The 23,713-nt window shown below is 44.5% G+C and overlaps 1 protein-coding gene across 1 annotated transcript in view; it reads right to left on the bottom strand.

Annotated features, from left to right (window-relative positions):
- Nucleotides 1–23,713, bottom strand: part of LRRFIP1 (LRR binding FLII interacting protein 1) — a 111,549-nt gene that overhangs the window by 45,572 nt on the left and 42,264 nt on the right. The window contains exons 2-6 of the mRNA XM_080622057.1: nt 15,061–15,147; nt 8,805–8,822; nt 4,896–4,943; nt 3,856–3,900; nt 3,258–3,308 (exon numbers count right to left, since the gene is read on the bottom strand). Of these exons, the coding sequence (XP_080478183.1) occupies nt 3,258–3,308; nt 3,856–3,900; nt 4,896–4,943; nt 8,805–8,822; nt 15,061–15,147 (249 nt within the window). The remainder of the gene's footprint in view (nt 1–3,257; nt 3,309–3,855; nt 3,901–4,895; nt 4,944–8,804; nt 8,823–15,060; nt 15,148–23,713) is intronic.

Raw genomic sequence — 23,713 nt, 5'->3', positions numbered from 1 at the left:
GAAAGCTATTACAGATTCCCTGTCGCAGAGGAAGATCTGCTGGCAGGAGGCAGAGATACGCTCAAGCTAGCGCTACATGAACACACTAGGCCACTGTCTGCAGCACAGGCACAGCTGTGGAACTTAAATAAATTTGCTAGCCTGGTCTAATCAACATCTCGGGTGGTTTTCCAGTCCAGATTGATGATTGCTCTGCCAGAAGCATCCAGGCCAGCTCCCAGAAAGCTAGCTCAGCAGATCTCTGGTGCCTGCAGTTGAGACATCCACTTAGAAAACACTCCAGGAGAAAATAGAGAGTAAACCCCACACAGATTAGTAGGTAGAAACACATCTCTGATACTGGCTCACTTCACTGAAAACTTCCTGCACAGAAAAGAAGCACAGCTGCAAAAACCAACCCCTCGCAGCATCAGCCCCTCACAGTGCAATGAGCCCAAAGATGCAGGATCAGTTTTCAGGTACTGGAAGCCTTGCAGACCAATTGCAAAGGCATTCTGCAACTATGGAAGGAGAGCCTTCCAATAGCCAAAAAAAAGAAGAGCATTCAGAATTCTCTATCTAGTTTTACAAATCCTTTGTGGACACAAGGCAATAGTTTTTGGTGCTCAGAAGCCAAACTGAACTCTGCTCCTCAGAGGTAGTTTTTTAGGTTGGTCACTTTTTTGTAACCATTTTTAACTTGGTTGCTTTGCAAACACACAAAGACAGCAAGAGCCAAACCTTCACAAAGAGACAGAGAGATGTGATCAAAGTATGAAAAGCATCTACTATAAACCCACACTAAGAAAACAGTCACTGTACGTCCTATCAATTCAATGTGAATAGAACAATTAAGAGATGTGTAAGGGTGCTTTTCAGTTCAGACTAGCAAATGTTTACTTTCTACAATCCCAGTGACACTTGGATCAAGGAAGGAAGCTCTGTCAAAACTCTTTTCCCGTGCCTGCCCAGGCGTCAGCTTGCGTAAGAACATTCACCAAATGCTACTTTACAATGACAGGGGGGAGTCTGTGCAACATCACTACAAATACCACTGCGAGAAGCTCCAACCAGATCCTTCTGTCTGAAAAGGACATTCTCTGCAGAAGTATTAGGGATTTATGGGCCATCCCATGAGGCAGCTGGAGCCGCTGCTCACCAGACCAGCAGTGGTATCACAGCCAGAAGGCACGAGGCAGCTCCAGTAAGAGAGCTCAGAAAAGCTTTGTGAGGGATGGTGGGGAGGCAGAATGCAAGGCTCCTGCAGTTCAAGAATGTAACAGAACACAGGATCACGGTACAGAAACCATCATGAGGAATCAGTAGGGGATTTGCATGAACTAAAGGTGTTCCACAGAATAATCTTCATAGAACGGCTTGTGTTGAAGGGATCTTAAAGCTCATCCAGCTCCAACCCCTGCCACAGGCAGGGACACCTTCGGCTAGAGCAGCTTGCTCCAAGCCCCTGTGTCCAACCTGGCCTTGAACACTGCCAGGGATGGGGCAGCCACAGCTTCTCCGGGCACCCTGTGCCAGCGCCTCAGCACCCTCACAGGGAAGAGCTTCTGCCTAAGAGCTCATCTCAGTCTCCCCTTCTCAGATGAACTGGGTTTCCACTGTAAATGTGGTGCCAGCATGCCTGCATCTTGCTCCATCAAGGGACACACAGTTATAGCCATGGTTAAACAACCCACTTGTATCAAAACCACCTTCTAAATAGAAAGAACTGAAATTTCAACTGATCTAGAGATATTTTTTTCCCTCCTACAAAGACTTCCATGAACATGTCCAAATTTAACTCTAAGTAAAATATACATTGGTTTGCATGTTCAGCTGTGAGGATGAGCTTCTCTTCACCAAATCTCTGGATCTTTAAAGGCATCTTCTAGCTTTGAAACAAACAAGCACACAAACAAGCTTGTGGTCTGAAAGAACAAAGATCTTAACACCATAAACAGCAGTAAGGGAAAAAGGGAACAAGGCCACACTTAAAACTTTTAAGTGCATCTTTGCGGTACCTCACAGAGAACACAAAGTCACCCCCAGGGGTCACTGAACATGCTTTGCAGTAGTCACTTTTTGCCTTTTTTTTTCATCTTCCAGGCTCTTTCAAAGGCACATGAGGTCTGACACCCAGTCCTGTTCTCCTGGGGACACTCGGTCAGGAATCTCCACAGAAGCCAGAAACCAAAGATTACAAATAATGACGTAGGTCTTGCTTGTTCTAGAAAATTAGAACTAATCATCCAGCGTACCCCACAGAACTGGTGCTACTGATACATGAGGAACAATGGCAGAAGGAGAAGAAATTATTCTCAAACACAACAGTTTTAGGCACAATGACTCCGAAACAAGAACTGGCCACAGCTGATTCACATTCAGGACTGCTGAGAGCTTCCTCCCTAGCGCTTGCTATGGATTGTTTCAGTTCTGTGCTTAGCTGAGTGCTTCTCCACAAGTCTCCGAAGCAGCAAACTCCGATCATCTTTGAAGACTATTAACACACACCGAGACAATAGCACTAGCAGCTCACAACCACTAAATTGCTTAAACTGTCTTCACAATTCCAAGAGCTGATTATGTCTGTGGTAGAATAGGGTTAAATTTGTGCCCATGTGTATTATATCTAAAAAAATACTGTATGGATATGTTGAGAAAAAAAATCAACAAGAAAACACTTGAATTTGTCCTACAGATGAGTACCAGTGCACTACAGGACTCTGCTCTACTAATCCCCCTCATCCACAACTCATGTCTGCAGATGAATTTCAAATATCACTGAAGCAGTTGTGAGGAGAGTGTTTCACCTGCAATTCCAAAGTGCTTAAGACTTATTTCCATCAATAATTTGCTGTTAGTCTCCTGAGCTCATAAACACTGATTATGGAGTAAGCTAGCACTTCCTCTTCCCAAATTCTCAGTATGGGTTATGAAACAGCAGAACTCACAAGGTGCACACATGAAACAGCTGCATATATCCACGTTTTGGCCAAGTACTTCCTGCAACAGTCAGAGCAAACAGCAGTTACCAGATCTACAGCCACATGCTCTGTTGGTGTCCCTGCTCTGTGTGTGCTAATCTGACCATTCCCCTGATTGAAAGAATTACTGACCTACATGTACTCCGAAAAAACCCAACAAAGCATATGGCTTGAACATGGAACATGTCAAGACTTTGCAAAGATGGTATCAGAGTACTATAACCAGTCTGGTGATAAGGGGGGGGAAAGCAACATCAGTACACACACATGCACACTTAAATTGTACAATTTACCAACCCTCAGGCTTCCACGGCTACCCACTGACATGCGCTCATCTTCATCCGAAGCCTATCAAAAGAAAAGTATAAAGACAAGAAAACAATGAAAAAACTACAAGTAACAGGCAGGGTGGTAAATGCTGATGGCTTTGATGGGACAGAGGGAAAGAGAAGACATACAAAAGAAATGTCTTTTAAAAAAGAATCTCATTAAACCTATAAGCAGAAAGTAACTGAAATCGTACCCTGCCCAAGGAACACAGTCAAGCGTTTTACTACCGGGCGAATGACAACCTTGCTGAGGTGTTCTCTGCTCAGGGTCTGAATAAATGAATATTAAACACCCTGAGCAGGTTACTTCCCCACCTTCCACCCCCTGCCCCCCTTTATTCTAGCACATTTTCAAAAGCTCCTCAGAGTGACTGAGGAGAAGTCAGGAAGTGGCTTTGGGGTTTTCCCTAGCCGGGGGGGGGGGGGGGGGGGAAGCTTATTTTTGGACCATTTTGGTTGTTTGGTTTGTTGTTGGGTTTTTTCCTTTTGAAAAGGAACTGCCTTATCCACGTCTGTTTTCTTAGTTTGAAATGTCTAGCTAAGAAAAAGAAAAAGTAGATACTAACCGAGGCATTTCTTCTGGCTCTACGGGAATAACGCTCACTGTCTTCCTACCAAGGTGGCAGAGGAAAAAAAAAACACAAGAGTGAAGTGTTGAAAGGACAGATGCACCAACAGAGAGCTTTCAGAAAGACACAGTGAACTTCAGCAATGTTCAGGAGTCAGTAAGGTTACCAGATAACAGAAGTTGATAGCTTGTCAGGTCAGAAAAAACCTTTTTCCCTTCCTTTGTGACCCCAGCTCAATTCCTGTTTTATTCTGCTACACACTTCTATGAAAACTGCACACAATGACACCTCTATTTCTAGCCCCAAAACCATCTCAAGTTCATCTCTCTACCTCTGGGAATCAGTATACTTATAGTGCTTTTGTCATTAAGCCTCTGTGACACACAGCACCACCGCCTTTGAAATAGACTCTTTCCAAGACAGTTGAAGCCAGTGTCTTCCAGCACTTTAGCAACTTCTTCGTTTTACATTATGGGTGTTAACACAGTCAGATGTTGCTAATGGCCAAGTCCATATCTGGTAGCAACTTAACTGGCTTAACAAATAGTAATATCTAGGGTACTGTATTATTGGAAAAAGTGAGCATTGCCCTAACAGCAGTAACAATGCATCTGAAGAGTACCCCTGGACCAGTAAGTACAAAGTCACTAAAGCAGCATGGATAAAAAATGCTGAAAATTTACCTGAAGGCAGATTGGATAAGACTGAAATTGTAACAAAACCCACAAGAAGTAAAATGAGAACATACATTCCTTGTAACACAAGTGGCTTTAATGGTTCTATATGATAATCTAACCTTCAAGTGAGACAGTGGGGACAGAGGTCTGTAAAAAGATACGGCTCTAACCAAACCCCTGCCAGTTTTAAGCTGATCAAAAGCCGTATTCCAGGTATTGATGCAGACAGCAGGAATGGCTGTGGTTAGAGTGGAATTCACATTTCCAGTACATGAAAACACCTACTTTGCAGAATTTCAAACACTATGAACTATAGAAAACTTCAACACATAGAAGCTGTTTAGCTACATTAAGGCCTACCATCCATTGCTCGATGTCTCCCCATTTAGTATCCAGACCATAATATTTCTAGAGACAGAAAAGGACAAAAAAAACCCAAAATTTAGATGAGAAAGGCAAACACAGAACATTTAGACATGCATTGCCAGGTCTTGGCTTAGCCGCACAGCTCCACACACGCAAACATGCCAGGGAAAAGCTGATCCAAGTGCCACGAGAGCCCTCAGAAGCACATGCCCAGGAAGAGTTGCCCGGCAAGGAGAAAGCCGTGTTTCAGGTACAGCCAGGGCATGCAAGAGCTTCCTTCTCAGCAGTGAAAAAACAACAGTGCTGTGGGGTTAAGAGCAAGGAGCATAATGAGTCTTGAATTCCTGACCCATTTAAGTCAAGACTCATTACAAGGGATCCAGACACAGAACACTTTTGGGGTGAAAAATGCTGTCAAATCATGTTTCCCATACAGATTTGTCAAGGGAAGACAAGTTGAATACAATGCAACTGATCTCCGTGTATTCTTATTTGCTGCATGCCAGACTCCTGAGAGCTCCTGTTCAGAGCACAAGGCTTCTTGCCCACACTTGAACTATCTTAACAGTGGTGGTGTCACCAACAAGGAAGAAGAGGACATGCGTCACCAATGCAGGCGAGATCGGAAAGCTCTCCGTATTTCAGTAACAAACGCCATGCATTTCTTAGGAGATTGTCATCATGGCAGTGTAAGTTTCCCAGTTCATAATCTCTGCACAACACTGGGAATTTCCCAATCAACTTGAATTTCCACCAGACAGCAAATTGTTCAAAGATCCATGGGTTTAACAGGACTTCTCTTTCTCCTCAAACACAAGCTTCAAATCCAGTCTCAGGAAGTTTGCATTTATAATGGTGACCATGACATTCCTGTGAAAGGAAAACTCACCAGCCTTAAGCACAGTAAGCAGCAAATAGAAATCCTACTTAAGGAAGCATAATATGTATTTTAAAAGAAAATCAGGTTAGTGCTTTGATGTTCATGTATGTGTGGAAAAATCGAGCCTGTACTTGCCAGCTTTCCTAGAGACTTGAGGAGGCAGGAGTATTAACAGTCAAAACCCTGGGTAACGATAAACTCCCCAGAAACCTTTCTGTATTACACTCTGCATTTAACACTCACTCAATGGTATTAATGTAATTTTTCTTTCACCCTTAAAAACCTCAGTCACTATTTGTTAATAAACTAGACCAGCTGTGTGTTCTTTGATATTGTATCAGTTCATTCCCACTTCAGAGTTCTTCCTCATTAAACAATAAAACTATTGTCATACTAAGGTCATCTTCATTTTCACCTTAACAGCTCTGCAGAGAAGAAATTCTGCTATGAAGTACAATAGGCAGGGGGGTGCTCCATTACACACCCTGGAGAGTCCAAACTGCACAAGGACCATTAAATGCTGCCAGTTTGGGGGTCAAACTGGGAAAAGGCAAGAGCTCACAGCAATCCCATTTATTAGGAAAAATATTAGAAAAGTTTTAGGCCTGTAATTTGAAAAGAGAAAATAAATTCACTGCCTTGCAGATTTACACAGTAAGCAGAAATCTCTCTGGAGCAAGGAAAAGAGACAACGGTTCAAAAAGCTCTTTAACCACATCCTCATGAGAACAGGGGAGTATTCCCCTTGGCTTTTACCTGCAAAGCATCTTGCTGTGTGCCCAAATACATTAAATACCTCTATACAATGCCTAGCCAAATTAAACACAAGTGAAATTTCTCCCTTAAACTACATGAAATTAGAGGGCATGACATGAACTACTGTTTTTTTCAGCATTACAAACTTCCTCACAAGTGCTCAGATGAGTCACTGCCAGGCAGAAGCATGACACGTACAACAGACAGCCTGTTGCATTGTTTTATGTGCTTCACATAGTCAGGATTGTGTACGTGATCTGAATCTACAGATTATACGCTTTGTAGTAAATCAGGTCAGGTAAAGCCTTAATAGAGGTTTTCCAGCTCCCCCAAGAGATATATAATATTTTATAACACTAGAAATCACCTTTAAAAACCACTGTGGTAACAGAGAATCCACATGGGAAGGATCCATAAACACACTACTAATTTTTGTAAGGTGTGCTGCTTCTTTGATCTGCTGTCTCCTTACTTTCTCACAGAAGCTTCTGAATTCAGTTTTGCAAAAGGCAGATAAGGAAATAGCCCTTAAGACCTGTTATGTTACAAGTTCCACTTAAGTCTTTTCCTCTACCATTTAAAATTACATAGCTATGTGCTTACTATCCCCACACGAAAAATGTGAATGAATGTGATTACCTTGAGACTACTTATTTTAATTGATGATCTTGCAAACAGCACGTCTCACCCTGTACTGAACTGGCAGCATTTGAAGTCTCAGGTATTTTGCCCCCTCAGCCACTTCCCATTTCTTTCTCCATGTGGACTCTTCTGTTCTGCCCCAAGGCGGCTGGTCTGAATGACTGCACAGGTTAAAGGAAGAAATGGTGCTTATCCATTCATTTGCTTTTTGGAGACCTCTCCCAGACTCAGGTTCCCTTCCACCCTGAAAACTGATATTACAGTTAAATAATTCATGACATTAATACCATTGAGAGAGAATTCCAGATCAGATTTACTCACTAAGTGACAGCGAAACTGCTAGACTTGCAAACTACTATGCAGACTACGGGATGGTGTGAGCCTAACCCACTTCTCCTCCACGTCAGGACACCAACAGTAAAGACCCTCCTGGGCTCCCGCAGGGCTGCATTTGTACCAGCAGATTAAATTAGTTCCTATAAAGGAGATTGATAACGAGCCTGCTGATCCATGGGTAGAAGTTGATTTGAATCACTTAGTACGTACCAACTCCGCAAATAAAAACAAGAGTAAGATGTATTTGTGGCCAAACTGATGGGGTCAGGATTAAATACCGCAGCACATGATTTGAGTAGCTATCAACATATACATATGCACTTGAAAAGGAGAACAGCATTTCCAAGCAGCACATGCACTGCTCAGTCAAGTGAGTTAAACATGCAGTTAAGGCAGCAGGAGCACCAGGACAAAAGACAAACAGGCTGTGGTTTAAAGAGACATTCGTCATTCAGCAAGCAATAAAAATACCTCAGAAAAAACAAAACCAGAAGCAATATTCAGTAAGGCAGGAAATGGCAGGCTTGAAGAGAGATGCGCATTCTCCCTCACTGCAAAATCTCTTTTGGGCCGTTTCTCTTTAAGGTACTACACAGTTCACATGCTGGAAGTACGGAACAGCCAAACATCGTAACACAAAACCTAAACTCTCTCTTGTTACGTAGCAAGTGACCTCAGAGGGAGCTATTATCACCACCACCATCGTTTGGAACTACTAAACTGAAACTGGGAGGAGGGAAGCGATGATGACTGAGGTGGGAGGGGGTTAAACAATATAAAAGCATTTATAAGCTTGGGCCACGCTGGATGAAAAGCCACAGAGTTTATTTACTCAAACACAGCATCCCTGATTTACTTCAATGACTCACTGCAAACAAAGTCACCTCAAAGTCATTCTTCTGGTGGTACATGTTAAATGCTTGTCCAGCCCCAAGTGTTTTTCAGTGATATTCTTGGCCTTCAACACACAAACATGTGTACAGTGCTTGGTGACACACGGAGCCACCGTACCCTCCTACGATGGCTGTTTGCCAAATGACCTTCCTGCTTATTGCTTATTCTTTGTCAAACAGTGTTTAGATAACATTACATTAAGTGCCTGACCAGACACATTTTACATGGGTCATCCTTATTGTGCACCCCCCTAGACTATGGGAGGGAAGAGGAAAATGCGTGGGAATATAAAGCCTGCTATGCACCTTCTGTTCCTCAGAGGTTTATTAGAAATGCTGGCAAGACTCATGACGTGGGAACACATGCAAACAAGAATGAAAGACAGCAAGCCCTACCTTCTGAACTTGGTAGATCTAGGGGAAAAGGGAAAGGAGGAAAACAAGGAAACAAAAGCTAGTGTGAATACATCAACAGCAATGCAATGTTCTATAGCTCATTCTAAAAGAGAGAAAAAAATCACAACATTTATACAGAATATACAGCAAAACATGAAAACAAAAAGATGTACACATCAAAGCCCTGCAATTGGGTAGAATGAAAGCAGCATTTACCTTCTAGGCCTCCTCTGTGTGCCTAGCTGAAGTAGAGCACTCCTGTTTTCATACTCGCTAGGCTCTTGGAGGCACAGGCATTGATCTTTAAGGTCCCTTCCAACCCAAACCATTCTATGACTGTATGAACATCTGCCCCTTAGACATGGCACCAGATCAGAGCCCAACCCAGCTGTGAGCTAGGACCTCTCTCTTTTCCAGCTTCCCCCCTTCAAAGTAATACTGCCCATTTATTCATGCGGGATGACAGTCATACATCTACCATCACAATAAAAGCAAACAGCATTAACTGCAGAAAAACTTCTTTTAGGGACAAATTTTATCCTGACCTGATGAAGCACAGTTACAACAGTGTTGATGCTTATACATCTTTCACCTGTGTACAGCACAGTCTCAGCTCGATAAAGCTCCCTGAAAATTTATTCCACACGTTGGAGGATCTCTGCAGGCTGCTTTTCCAATTGTTAATGTCTCCATGGAGCCTCACACCATTTGCAGGCCCTAATAAATGCAGTGCTGACTCTACAAAGTTGTTCCATAGTTCTGAACCATTTTAATAATACACATAAGCAATACAGCCACTGTAATACATCTGAGTTTTGTTTAAGTGGAGAATTGCCCTTGACTGATCAGCTTTGGAAATTCACATGAAAACCAGCTATTTTCTCACATCTCTCCTAACACTTCTAAAGCCAGAAACCCTTCCTGTTTAAAAACACCTAACTGGCTACACACATCCAGAAGGAAATTGCAGCTTTTTTTCCCCACTAGCTTTCTATCTGTAGGAAATGTATCACAACTCTGGTCTGAATGCCTTCAGCCACCTTACTGCTTGTCTTCCTAGATAAGCATTGATGCTGACTGAATATACACCAATGCCAGCCCTCTGCTCTAAGCACATCCCAGGGGGAACGGTACACTGCTGGCTCAAACCCTCCAGCTGGTCAGCAGGCAGCAGGGAAGTCATTCTCCCCTCTTTTGGAATATTAAGGGAATCCTTCCATCCATCTGGGCCACCTCACGTGAACCCAGATCCCAGTGCTGGGAAGCAGAGCATACTTCTTTCAGTCCCTGCTCTCCTGATGAGGTTTCCCTTCATGATCATGAAGGACAACTGTAGAACCCAGCTTAATATCTCAGAAGCGTTAATTCCTAGTCCTACAAGTGCAGGGGGGATAATAAGGATCCACACTTCAAACTAGGATTCCTAAACAACTCCACCACCTTGCTCACCTTTTACTAAGAAAACTCTGAAGAGGAAAATGAACTCCACCGACCCACAGCTCCCAAGACTGCACACGGACCCCGATCTTTGGTTTCTCTGTTGCACACATAGAGTGTCTCTCATTCATACACTGAAGCCAGACATCACCATTTCAGATGTGGCAATTACCTTAGGCTGTTTAACCTTTAAGCTTTAACTTCTCAATGTTGTTATTTCACTCATGCTTTGAGGCAACACCATGGAAGTCTTATTTTTCAAGCCCCAGTGCTTCAGGATTGGCATAGTAGGTATTCCCACTGAGACACACAAGAAGTCTTGTGTCCAGCACCCTGATTGCCGATGGATAAGATAACAACGAGGCGCTTGTTCAGGGCCAGACACTGTGGAGGGGGGCACAGGGATAAAGCCAAGTGCATCATCATAACTGTTCCAGTGTTTTATAAAAACTGGAATTTTAGGGTCATCTATTAGCTAACTGGATTAGAACAGCTCTGATCCAAAGTGACTGAACAAGCCAGAGGAGCAGACAGTAGAAAGAGGCAGAAACTCACAAACTACTAAAAACACCTTCAACATACTCCCTCTCCCAATGTTCCTGTGCACCCACACTGGACCTGTTAAGAAAGATACAGATTAACCATCACAAACCTCTTTAACTTTTCCCCTGTGTGCATAAGCACCAAATTCCATGGTCAGTCTCACCCCTTCCATTTAAGCCACTATAATCCTGCTTTTCTCTGGTTTTTCCTGCAGTGTCGTTGGATTTTGAAATGGCTTCAAGCAATCCCAAATATCACAGGACCTACTGCCTCCCATCAGCGTGCACCTAATCCCTGCAAGGCAAGAAGGGGCCTACATCACAGTCAACAGGAGGGGGGAGCAGATCAAAACTGGCTGCAAGTCTTTTGCCCACATTAACTTGCTTTTAGTGTCTTTACTGAATTTATGACATGCTCGAGGAACTGACATGGAAAAAAAACCAATGCATGACATTAAGTGCTGGTAACATTCCAAAGAAATATGAATTCAAGGAAGATAAATATGTGCAAAGGAGTGTGCTGGTAAAGAGCAAATTACAAAATAGCAAAGGCAAGTTTTGTGCTGTGCCCTTAAAGCAAGAGCCAAAAATGAATCTAGGAGATAAACATACTGCACTTGCCTTGAACTAGAAGTACAGGCTCATCTACTGTGTAAACTAGCAAGGAAGAATCTTATCCTGAAGGTTAAAGAATGGGAGATCATTCTCTCTTCACTTCAGGTACTAATATCAGCTTAAATTGTGGTCTCCAAGTGTCAGTCCTCAAAAAGACATTTAAAGTCTTGCCAGCAGAAGGTACTCCTACATAAAACATTCTCTACAATTAGCCCTAATGCTGCAGCTTTTATGTGTCTTGTAACATTACTGTTAAATATTTTTTGGAGGAAAAAAGGCTTTAATATATCTTTACACCAACCTTCTAAGGAAAAAATACACAGAAAGCAATTATTCCCTCTATTTTACCTGGTAGACCCATGGGGATAAACAACTTGTTATTCAAAAAGACTGACCTCACTTGAATTCACAGTAAGTATCTGAATGCACACAAGCATTTGCCTCAGCACAAAGCACAACTCTTAGACTCTGCAACTGTAAACCAAATCCTTAATGCACATGGCAGTGTGGATAACAGCAAGGAGCACAGACAGAATAAACATAACTGCTTGAATGTTCCTGACTTCTTACTAGGTCTGTGCCTTTCTTACAGCCTCATGACCAGGAACTCATTCCCTACTAAATACATACAAGCATGCTCACCATCGTCTAAAGCCAAGCTGTTTGCCACGAGCTTCTCATCGTGCCTGTTGAAAGGAAAGGAGCTTATCCATAGCGTGGCTGATGATGACTATAATTTTAGATTTCCAAAAGAACAGACTACACAGCAATTTCTGCTCTCAGTTATGTGCTTCCCATGAAGTAACTTCTGCCAAATGAAGAGCTCGGTATGATATTGTGTAATCTTTACCATTTACCTATAAGCTTTACTACACAGTTGTGACTAATCTGTGGTGCACGCTTCATGTATGATGAGCCAACAGAACCAGCACTGGGCAATTTAATAGCTTCCCAATAAAGGTGCTGCTCATTCCACCTACATATAAGAGAACAAAAATCTCAGATACCTGGTGCTTCTACATTGGTACTTCATAGAATCTCAGAATGGTTTGGGTTGGAAGGGGCCTTAAAGCTCATCCAGCTCCAACCCCTGCCACAGGCAGAGACACCTTCCACTAGAGCAGCTTGCTCCAAGCCCCTGTGCCCAACCCGGCCTTGAACACTGCCAGGGATGGGGCAGCCACAGCTTCTCTGGGCACCCTGTGCCAGCGCCTCAGCACCCTCACAGTGGTTAGACCCTCAAAGCCCTATTTTTTTGTAATGGCAAGCAGAACATTAGCTAAATCACAGATGTAGACTCCCGATACAATAATCACTCAATTATTTTAAAAAGAGGAAACTGCAGCAGAAGATTAAGAAATGCCATTAATACCAGACAGTGGGCAGGTAGAGGAGCCAATTTCCAGTCCAAATCCAAATTATTATAACACCCTACTTCACTGCCAGCAAGAGCTAAACTGCCATGGTTATAGCTTGCAATGGTAGCATCTGGAAACATTTAACCAGACCAGCAATATAAATATATTCTCAAGTAATCCATGTTCCACAAGAAGCTTGTCTGGGCATGTACATTGCTTTAAGCATGAGCAAGTACACACACATGCAATAAATTTATTTATTGCTTTTTAACTTCCATAACTGCCCCTAAAAAGCCTTCTGAAGCAGTAGAACAAGTGCTTTAAGTTCTGGTTATACAACACAGCAGTAGTGGGAATGTGCTATTCATTCCTCTGAAAATTTTGAGGAGGAAAATGAAGATGGCAGAAAAGAGGCTGTACTGACACCAGTACCCCACTACATTCCCCTCCAAGGTAGGGGGAGGTGCCAGCTCTCTTGTGTTGATCCCTGCTTGGAATTTTCTGTGTTTATGTTTTCTTTTATTATATCTGCAAGACACCCGTGGCCATGAAAAACTTCCTGCAGCCACCCTTACAGGCTCCCCCTTGCATCTGGGGCTGACATTTCAAAGAGCATTTTACTTTCACTAAATCTGGTATTTCAGAGCAACGTCCTGTAGGATTCAGGTTTTATCTACCCAAATTTTCACGGTTTCAGACCACCACTCTTCAGTTAGTAACTGCAGGACCATTCAGACAAGTGCTAGTTTTCAACTTACTATGACACCCTTTGCAGCAGCAGCAGCTTTTAATCTTCAAAGGGGTCATCAGTTCCATTAAAGTTATCTGCAAATTAGATGGTAAAACCACTGTCAGCTGCCATGACACCCGTATTTACTTTGCTGCCCAAACACAGCATCTATTGGTTGTTTACCACAGCTCTGCCAAAAGCTGCTCGGCAAGTCCCATCACTCAGGCCACAGGCACAGCAGGCAGCTTGACAGTATCAATGTCTATTTGCAGTCCAGGCCTTCTGACTGTGGTCCAGGTTGCAAGAAAACATCCTTCACAGAAGCAGTAGCCATAGCAGGAAAAGGCTCCTCTCCTCCACAAGCACTGTGCTTGCAGCAATGCTCCCCTGCAGCTCTTACTCCTGGTGTGTTTGCACGTACATCTAACCTGTAACACTGCTGTGGTTACGGGCTGCTAAGATACATTGAGACGTGCCTCAACTAGACAAGACACTCCAGCACAAAGCTGAGCATAGGCAAACTGCTTCCTTTGCAGGCATTACTGCAGCCTCCACCAACACTAGTCTGCTATCACATTTCCATTCACTGTTTAAAAGCTAAACTAAATCCTTCTCTGCACTCTAAAGCACAGAAGTATATTTATTCTTACTACCTATTCCAACACCCTGCTCCCAAACTCCTTACTTCTTCCCTTTCCTTCAAAATTAATTTGAAAACAAATAAAGGTATTATTACGATTGACTCTGTTCTGCTACTCTGCTGTCTTCATTAAACACACGTCAACAAATATCAGTTTGAAGTCCTCCTGGTTCAGCCCACCTGTGACAACCCATGCTTGGATCCCCAGTCTAATAGCACTAGTTTAGCTTCTAGAGGTTCAAACCAAATGCTGCTCTCAGTTTCTTGTAGCAAACAAACATTTAGCACAGCTCTTAACCTGTCAAACGCAGCAGGAGCAGAATAAGCCTTTTTGGTCTTTAAAACCATTCCGACAAGGGAAGCCCATGATACCCCACACACTGACATGCAGAGGCACAGTAACTTTGCCGTGGTATAAAATAACCAGCTCTTCCACAATTTTGGAAAGACTACACCAGGCATTTAATCCAAATGTTTTGCCAAATTCAGTTTCAACCATTATTCCTGCCAACAGGAGACCACCGTTTTCACAAAACAGGGGAGACCACAATGTCAAATTCACAACAATGAAGCAAAACAGGTTACAGGGAGTTTTATGCAAGGCCAAGTCTTCCACATGAATTAGACTTCAAATGAACTGATAAGAACCTACCCCCCAATGCACACACAGACAAGCTGCGTACTTTGAGATTTAATATTAGACTTTGATTACTAACTAACTACCAGTGAATAATTATACTGGCTTCACCATGACAAAATTCTTGCCACAATCCATATTTTTTTCCAGGCTTGTTTATCTGCTCCTCTATGATGATCAACATTAGCAGACTATTACTGTTTCAACGAAAGACAGATCAACCCTTTGTTCCACGATGTCGGATTATACTCAGGAAAGAAGATGACCAAAACACCTCCCCAAAAGCCTTGACCATACCTCTTTCTGCTGCCTCTCCAATTCCTTCATCCGGATCTCCCGTGCCTCTGCCCGTGCCGCTCGCTTTGCTGCGAGTCTTGCTTCAGCCTGCAAAGGGGAACACAGCGGTGAAATAAAAGCTGCACAATTCCACATGAAACACACTTGTTAAGCAGGGCATGAAATATGGAGACTTGACTCGGCAAGACTGTAAACACATCTGTAGGAGTTAATTCCCTATTGCAAGTAATGGCCCTGCCTTCCATAATTTGTTATGCTTCACAGCCAGGTAATACACCCTCGTGTGGGCACTACCCTCAGCCAGGAGCTGTGTTTCACAGCACTTTGCGTTTCTTTAATTACTATTTGTGTGGATAGAGAGGAAACAGCAATATTTGTTTATGAAAGGCAGGGTTTGCTCTTTCTCCCTCCCGCCCCCCCCCCCCCCCCCCCCCCCGTGGTGCAGCTTATTTCTATTGATGAATTAATCTGACCAACAGCAAACACACTATGTGCCATCTTTCCCAACCGCTGACGTAGCGCACACATACATGGGCACAGCACTCAGGTAAACGGTGCTGTTGAGCATGACTATGCACAGCTAAGGCCGAAATGCTGGGTGCTGGGGTGGGAGCAGGGAACCTGAGAAAACACACTAACTCGAAGTCTCCAGACATCCGCATTCAAGTCCAAACCTCTCCGGAGTGGAAACCTGCCAAGAACCGGCCTCCCGGGAGATCTACAGCACTTCCTCATTTCAGCCCAGCTGGAAGCACTACAACAGCCTATACAGTAATATCTTTAAATATTCTGTGTTTCATCCCAGGCAGGCAAAGCTGTTCAGTCTTACAGAGAAACATGGAACATGAGCTCAGGTCTGCACCCCACAGCTGGGAGCAGTCTGCCCAGTGAAATCCAAGATAGCTCAGCAGGGAGCAAAAGGCATTGCTCAGCCAGTCATCCCGGTGTTACACCCAACCCCTCTGCTTCTGAAACCTCTTACTGTAAGTACAGCGTCCAGTTTAACAGGAACACTTGCAGTAATACAAAGGTCAAGCATACAAAACACCAAAATGCCACAGCTTCCACCAGCACTTCTAACCAGGAGGAAAACCAGAAAGAAGGCAGGTGCCATTTCTTTTCCCTTCTGTAAGTACAGCCACCACCTGAACCTATGGGAAAGGGCCACAGCCCTCAAAACCACAACACAAAACATGGGAAAAGTTTAAACAAATGAGTAGGTTGGTTGAAACTTTCAGCTAACAGAAAAGTGCCAATGAAAACCAAGCACAAGATGGGTGTATGGGAGGACCAGGACCCTTCCCATCACCCACATCCTACTAAACCCTACCATAAACAGCCCCAATCCCTAAATACCTCCACAGACCAGCTACCAACATTCTCCCTCATTTTACTGCATTGCCTCTAGACTCAAAACCGGCGGGCAGGCAGATTCCTCTTGATGACCATAGGAGCTCCCCATTGTGCAAATATGGTCTATTTACATGAACAGCTTTTAATCATTGCAACACAGACAATGTCAGTCTGAAACATTACTTACAAGAACAGAAAAACCTTTTCTGAGGGTAAAAAAAGCCCATGGCAGAAAGAGAAAAGGGTTTGTTTTGCACAAAGTGCTGTTCTTTTTTGAGTTCATTGCTTGAATTTCAGGGTAACCGGCTCTGAAACAGACAGAAACTGCAAAATGCACTCAAGGTCTTGTACCCAGAGCAGACCTCTATGCTTGCGCCCAAAACATGCCCCCTTCTCATCATCGCAGGGTGTTGTTACTTACAGAGACAAACGAAGGCAGGTTCCAGTGTACAGGCATGTAGGGAACTTGGATTAGATCTTAGGCAGAAGCTCTTCCCTGTGAGGGTGCTGAGGCGCTGGCACAGGGTGCCCAGAGAAGCTGTGGCTGCCCCATCCCTGGCAGTGTTCAAGGCCAGGTTGGACACAGGGGCTTGGAGCAACCTGCTCCAGTGGAAGGGGTCCCTGCCCGTGGCAGGGGTTGGAGCTGGAGGAGCATTAAGGTCCCTTTAACCCAAACCATTCCATGATGATTCAATGATTACCACAAGTGTTTTCAAGGGACTCTGTCTTCAAAAGCACTTGCCAACCTGAAGCAGTTTGTCCAAAAATCAAACCAACAGCCCTGCTGCTGGGCAGAGATGAGGTGGAATCCCTGCCAGGCAGTCCTGGTTTACCTGCAATGTTTGAAATCACTTATGACACCCACTATATAAACATAATCTAAAGATGTATGCTAAAGGTGAGAAATCACAGGACTGACCAAGTATGATACGGGCTTTACATGATCCATTTCTGTTGATTCAAAAATAGGCTGCAGTACCTCAAGAAGCCCTGCTCTGAGTCTACCCCGCAATCAGTACCCCTGTAAATAAAGGACATTGTCACAGACAAGGATTACTCCGGGCTATTTATCACAGAAGGCTGCCAAGCAATTCATATGACACTGGGTAACAACCACCGTCTTCTACCAGTAGCTGCACAAACACAACAGGATCATGTCCCAAGGAAGGAGAATCTTGCTCCAGTGACACCAGCTCATTCATGATTTTTTGGGGACAGAGGGAATAGGAGATATACCTTTCATTCCCTACAGTTTAGAGAAATGCTCTCTCATCCCTGCAAACTGTAAGGAGTCTTACGAAACAGCACAAAAATTTAAGTAAACCACTTTACTGTACACACATTTGCAAATCGCACCTGATTCAAGTAAATCAGAGTAACAGGACCGTTTGTGTTGGAAGGGAGCTTAAAACTCATCCAGCTCCAACCCCTGCCATAGGCAGGGACACCTTCCACTGGAGCAGCTTGCTCCAAGCCCTGTGTCCAACCTGGCCTTGAACACTGCCAGGGATGGGGCAGCCACAGCTTCTCTGGGCACCCTGGGCCAGCGCCTCAGCACCCTCACAGGGAAGAGCTTCTGCCTAAGAGCTCATCTCAGTCTCCCCTCGGGCAGGTTAAAGCCATTCCCCTTGTCCTGTTCATACAGGCCCTTGTCCAAAGCCCCTCTCCAGGTTTCCTGTGGTCCCTCATACATGCAACCTGTCATTTATTAGGATAAATTTCAGTGCCAATCCATAGAGTGTCTCTAATTTATTCTATTTCAGCTTTGCAGCCCTCCACCTGCAAAGCCAATCTGCAAACCTGTAAGACATGCAAGAGGAAAAGCACATTTTCACTTAGTATCTTTGACTAACAATGCCTTACATTTTGGAACAAACATATTTTGTATTCATGAACTTTTTCTTTCCCTAACTGCACGGCTCTTCAACATACAAACAAGAGAAACAATATATTCTGATCCTTTTAAACAGCTTCTGAAATTCAAAATCTGCCATTGGCACATGCTGTTATGCTTGTAGGAAGTCAACAAATTGTTATTCCACCCAGAATACTAGTGTATTAAAGCAAGTAATTTTTATCATATCAAAACAAAGAATTTGGGATCATTTGAGCTGGAAGGGACCTCCGGAAATCCACCGTCCTGCTCAAAGCACAGTCAGGATCAAATTCGGATCATGCTGCCTAGTTGGCTCTCGAAAACCTCCAAGGCTGGCAGCTCTACAGACTTACCAGGCTCCTGCTTCACTGCCTGACCATCCTCACAGGGAATTAACCCCACATCATGTCAGAACCCATTCTCAGTTTAAAACCACTGTTTCATTCTCCTGCTATGCATCCCATAAAGACAGTGTGGCTCTTGGCTTCTTTAGTAACCTCAGGCTGTATGTCAGAAGGCTGCTTTTCATTCCTACCTTATGGTCTGGTGCTGTGCACCAAATACTGTACATAAACTGGTTGTTACATTTTTTTAAACATGCTCTCAGTGGTGCCTGGGTGCTATTTAGATGACTACACAGTTATTTTCATTGTGGTTCCTGATGAAATCACCACCTCTTCTGCACTGGACAAAGGTGGTTTGTAAGGGACAAGCCATCCTTCCCTGAAGGGTTTTTGAAGCCACAGAAAAATGAGACTACAGGTGACAAGAAATATGCAAAGGGAAGAAATTCTCAGTGCAATCATGTGACCAATACAATAAGCAATGGTCTCTGATGGTATCAGTGATACAAATAGCACTGATAAAATGATTAAGCATGAACCAAACACTTCCAAATAAAATCTACTTTGCTTTCTCAGGTTAGGTTGGCTAAGCAAGACTGAACGTGCTCTCACTCATCATCCATCTTCCTTTGGCACTTGAACAAAACAGGACCACCAGAGTCTGCAGAAGGGTAAGTGAGAGCTCCCAAACACTCACAGTTCCCCAGGAAAGTCCTTATCTGACAAAGAACAAAACCAACCCCCAGCTGCAGAAGTCAAGCATCCCAGCTCAGTGTTCTCAAACCCTTCTCCTCTGAAGCTACGCACGAGCCTCTAGAGAGTGCTCTCCAACCTGGTTTGCAGCATGCTATACTCAGGCTGGACATTCAGTGATCAGCATGTGCCCTTCCTGATCCCCTTTCTACCATGCTTTAGTTGACGGAATTACTTCTTCAGACTGGAATTTTTTATATCCTGTAGGTAACACTGGTAACAAACCTGGCATCACTTGTGAGCTCAGAGGAAGTAAATCAATCAGGGCAGGGATGAGACCACACCTAACACTTACTGTGTATGATTTTATCAAAGATAAACCAAAGTCTCGTAGCAACCCGAACACCCAGCAAATTCTGCAGCAAGTGTGGGAGACAAACAGAACTATTACATATGAATTTCCCTGCGCATAACCATAGCATAACCTCAGCTACTGACAGGAGCAGCTACCCCATCAGCAACCCGCACGGCCCAGATGTTCCCAACACAAGCTCCACTGTCACCTACAGACTTTTAGACTAATACATAAGAGTGTCAGATTTATTATGGACCTTTTCCTCAACAGCAGGCGGATGACTAAACTTACCCAAGGTTGTCAAACCACACTCTTTGAAAGTCTTGGACTCTGTTTTCACATTAATAGTTCCATGCTATAAATACCTTTATTTCTTGCACACCCTGCAAATAGCAGCTTTAACTTCACATTTCTCTCTTTGTGCTGACTAAACCAAAACAGGCTTTGCCTGGATGACTTTGGCCTTCATCCAGCCCAAGCATCTGTCAGGACCCAGAATCAAGGGCAGTCAGTAGAAGAGACTGACACCACAGACTGCAAGAGACACAGCCGAACATCAGGCCAGCAGGTCAAGGGAGGGGATTCTCACCCCTCTGCTGCACTCTCGGGAGACCCCCCCCTGCAGTCCTGATCCAGCTCTGGGGCAGCAGCACAAGAGGGACGTGGAGCTGTTGGAGCGAGGCCAGAGGAGACCACGGAGATGCTGTGAGGGCTGGAGCAGCTCTGCTCTGGAGCCAGGCTGAGAGAGCTGGGCTGGGGCAGCCTGGAGAAGAGAAGGCTCCTGAAGGGGAGACCTGAGAGCAGCTCCAGTGCCTGAAGGGGCTGCAGGAAACCTGGAGAGGGGCTTGGGACAAGGGCCTGTAGGGACAGGCCAAGGGGAATGGCTTTAACCTGCCCGAGGGGAGACTGAGATGAGCTCTTAGGCAGAAGCTCTTCCCTGTGAGGGTGCTGAGGCGCTGGCCCAGGGTGCCCAGAGAAGCTGTGGCTGCCCCATCCCTGGCAGTGTTCAAGGCCAGGTTGGACACAGGGCTTGGAGCAAGCTGCTCCAGTGGAAGGTGTCCCTGCCTATGGCAGGGGTTGGAGCTGGATGAGCTTTAAGGTCCTTTTCAACCCAAACCACTCTGGGATTCAATGATCATGAAAACAGTAATAAAGCCATACAAACTTCTGAAATTCAGACTACAAAGGCTAAGATGAAAGGCCCCACTTTGCCAGCAGAAATAACAATTCAACGGATTCAAAACAAAGAAAAGAAAAATCACCAAGCTCAAAGGAAGTAATCTTAATCTAAAATTCACTAGTGACTCAGTGAGCAAGTAAAACAGGCCTCAATCAAAAGTGACAGATCACTGGCAAAAACAGAGGACTAAAAATATGAAGCCTAATTGCTCTCATTACAAAGCTTTTGTAATTTCCCTTTTATCAATTACTGTTCACCTGGACAAGGAGGACTGGCATCTTCAGCCAATCTGTGCATCTCAAAAAAACCCATCAAGCCTAATAAGGGGCCTCTGTAAGGCCCTGTGGGCATACAAGGAGATGGCAACCCCACTGCAGAGGTGAACGTGAAATGCACATCAGCTGAAAAACAATTGCCTTAATTTATGTAACTTGCTCAAATACTACAACTGCATTTCCTGCACTTTTGTCTTCTGATGGCAGTTGCACAGAATGATTGATAGCCACTAAGCCCCGAAACAAGTATACTGCTGCACTGAAAATGGTCACTGCTTCTGTAAGTCCCCTTACTCAGTACTTGACACCCCTGCTTAAATGGTCACTAGTTTTAAAACTACTGAGTTCTCTGCAGCAGATCTTAATTCTGCTCCAAGGAGTTCAGCACATTTAGCTCTGAACAGGGAAAAACTAAGTAGGTTGCAACCTGGTTCACTACTGAAGTACAACTGCATCTGAAAAAAAGCCAAACTAGATCATAGCACCACAGACAGGTTTGTGCCGGAAGAGACCTTAAAGCTCCTCCAGCTCCAACCCCTGCACGAGCAGGGACCCCTTCCACTAGAGCAGGTTGCTTCAAGCCCCTGTGTCCAACCTGGCCTTGAACACTGCCAGGGATGGGGCAGCCACAGCTTCTCTGGGCACCCTGGGCCAGCGCCTCAGCACCCTCACAGGGAAGAGCTTCTGCCTAAGAGCTCGTCTCAGCCTCCCCTCTTCCACATCCCTCTTGTGCTGCTGCTCCAGAGCTGGATCAGGGCTGCAGGGGGGGTCTCCTCAGAGCTCAGCAGAGGGGCAAGATCCCCTTCTTGAGCTGCTCATGCTCTGGGGGTGCAGCCCAGCACATGGGGGGGTTCTGGCCTCAAGCGCACACTGAAGCCGGGTCATGGGGTGCTTCTTGTCAACCAATACCAAGTCCTCCTCAGGGGTGCTCCGGCCCGGCCCCCCCAGCCTGCAGTTGTGTGGTTATTTGGTATCCGCAGGAAAGGGTGAGAGGAGTCTTCTGCTGTCTGCAGCACGAGGAAGTGGGGAGAAATAGGAGTGCAAGATCTGCATCTGCTGAGGAGTTACCCTCTCATGGCTTTACACCCCACACATCAAGACAAGAAGAGGTCTGGTTGCACCCACAGCCCGTGCTGCTGGGCCTAGTGTATAGTGCACAATGGTCACGGAAGCGACAGCTTCCTGGCTGCGAGCACAGTGCCAGGGAAGCTGCACATTCATTATCATTTTGATGACAGAATTATTTAGGTGACTTTGTTAGGTAGAGGTTAATGACACACATCCTGAAGGTGTGCATTCCCTATGCAATGCCTAAGAGCTCATTGTTCAACTGGGAGCCCCAAGAAACAGCCAACAAAGACAGGAAATTATGCACTTTTTTGAGCAGTGAAAAATGACTCTGTTGACTTGCCACAAAGCTACATACATAAGAGGTTTCGATCTAGACAAAGCACCCCTTAATTCCAATGTGCACAAAATTATCTGCTTTTAAGACTAGCAATCAAAGTTAGTACCATGCTTTTTTGTGGAGAGTGTTAGTTTGCCAGCACCAAACCATAGACAAAGTTCTCTGATCCCACTGTCAGAGCAGCTTTCAAACACAAGACTGCCCGATTAAATTACACCTGCTTACTGTATGCAACTACTATTATGTATTTCTGCAGTAACTATTCTCAGGCTGATTTAAACTGCTCGCCAACACACTTAAGATGGAGCCAGCAAGTCACTTTGGGGACAAGCATTCCATTACTGTGCATGTAAAGGCTTTTCCTCAAATGATAAACAACTGTTCACGCTATTTACGCAAGTCATACTTCATCAGACAAAAGAAACCTGGTAAGGTTTGCTCTACTTTGACTGAATTTAAAGTCTATTTAGAGAAGCAGCGCTTGATTTATAATACTCTTGTGACACAGATGTCACGTAAAACCAGTGCTACCCATGGCAATGACTTCCCACCTTCACTTGAGTTACAGGTGACATAAAACAGTGAGTTCCAGGAGCTCACCATGAGTTTTCATGCCCTCCTAAGCATCCAAACAAGAGTCTATAAATAACTTGTATGTTTAGAGATCGTACCAGCATATTCACCTGATATTTTTGCATCTGAGTTATAAATGCAAACATACTTTGCACCGCTTGACAAGGAGCCTATGAATCATGCGGGGCTCGGCCAGCCCTCATCCTGCTTAACTCCCCACCTTTCTCTTAAGTATGAGTTAGCATTAAAAGCCAACATGTTCATGAACCTTAACCTACTCATAGATTCACTTCCAATACCCACGTCCCAACACTGCCAGTGAAACAGACAGGCCCATGACAGGCTTGTCAAACAGCTCCTACCCCTTCACACAGCCACGGTGGTGAACCCAGGGGTGATGGTTTATGTCAGCAGATGACTAATCCACACATTAACAGCTTACAGTCACACGGGGCTGTTCTGAAAGTTTACTCAGAAAACACATAAGAGGTTCAGTTGCCCTATCTGCTCCTGTACCCCAGCGAGCAGCAAGCAACATGTGTTTTACCTCTGATTTTCAAAAGAAAGCCTTTGAAGCACTGGCTTCCTCCTGCAGC

This window comes from Psittacula echo (assembly GCF_963264785.1).
Source record: "Psittacula echo genome assembly, chromosome: 6".
Classification (NCBI taxonomy): domain Eukaryota; kingdom Metazoa; phylum Chordata; class Aves; order Psittaciformes; family Psittacidae; genus Psittacula; species Psittacula echo.
Note: the sequence above shows the minus strand (reverse complement) of the source record. Positions and strands in the feature narration are given on the sequence as shown.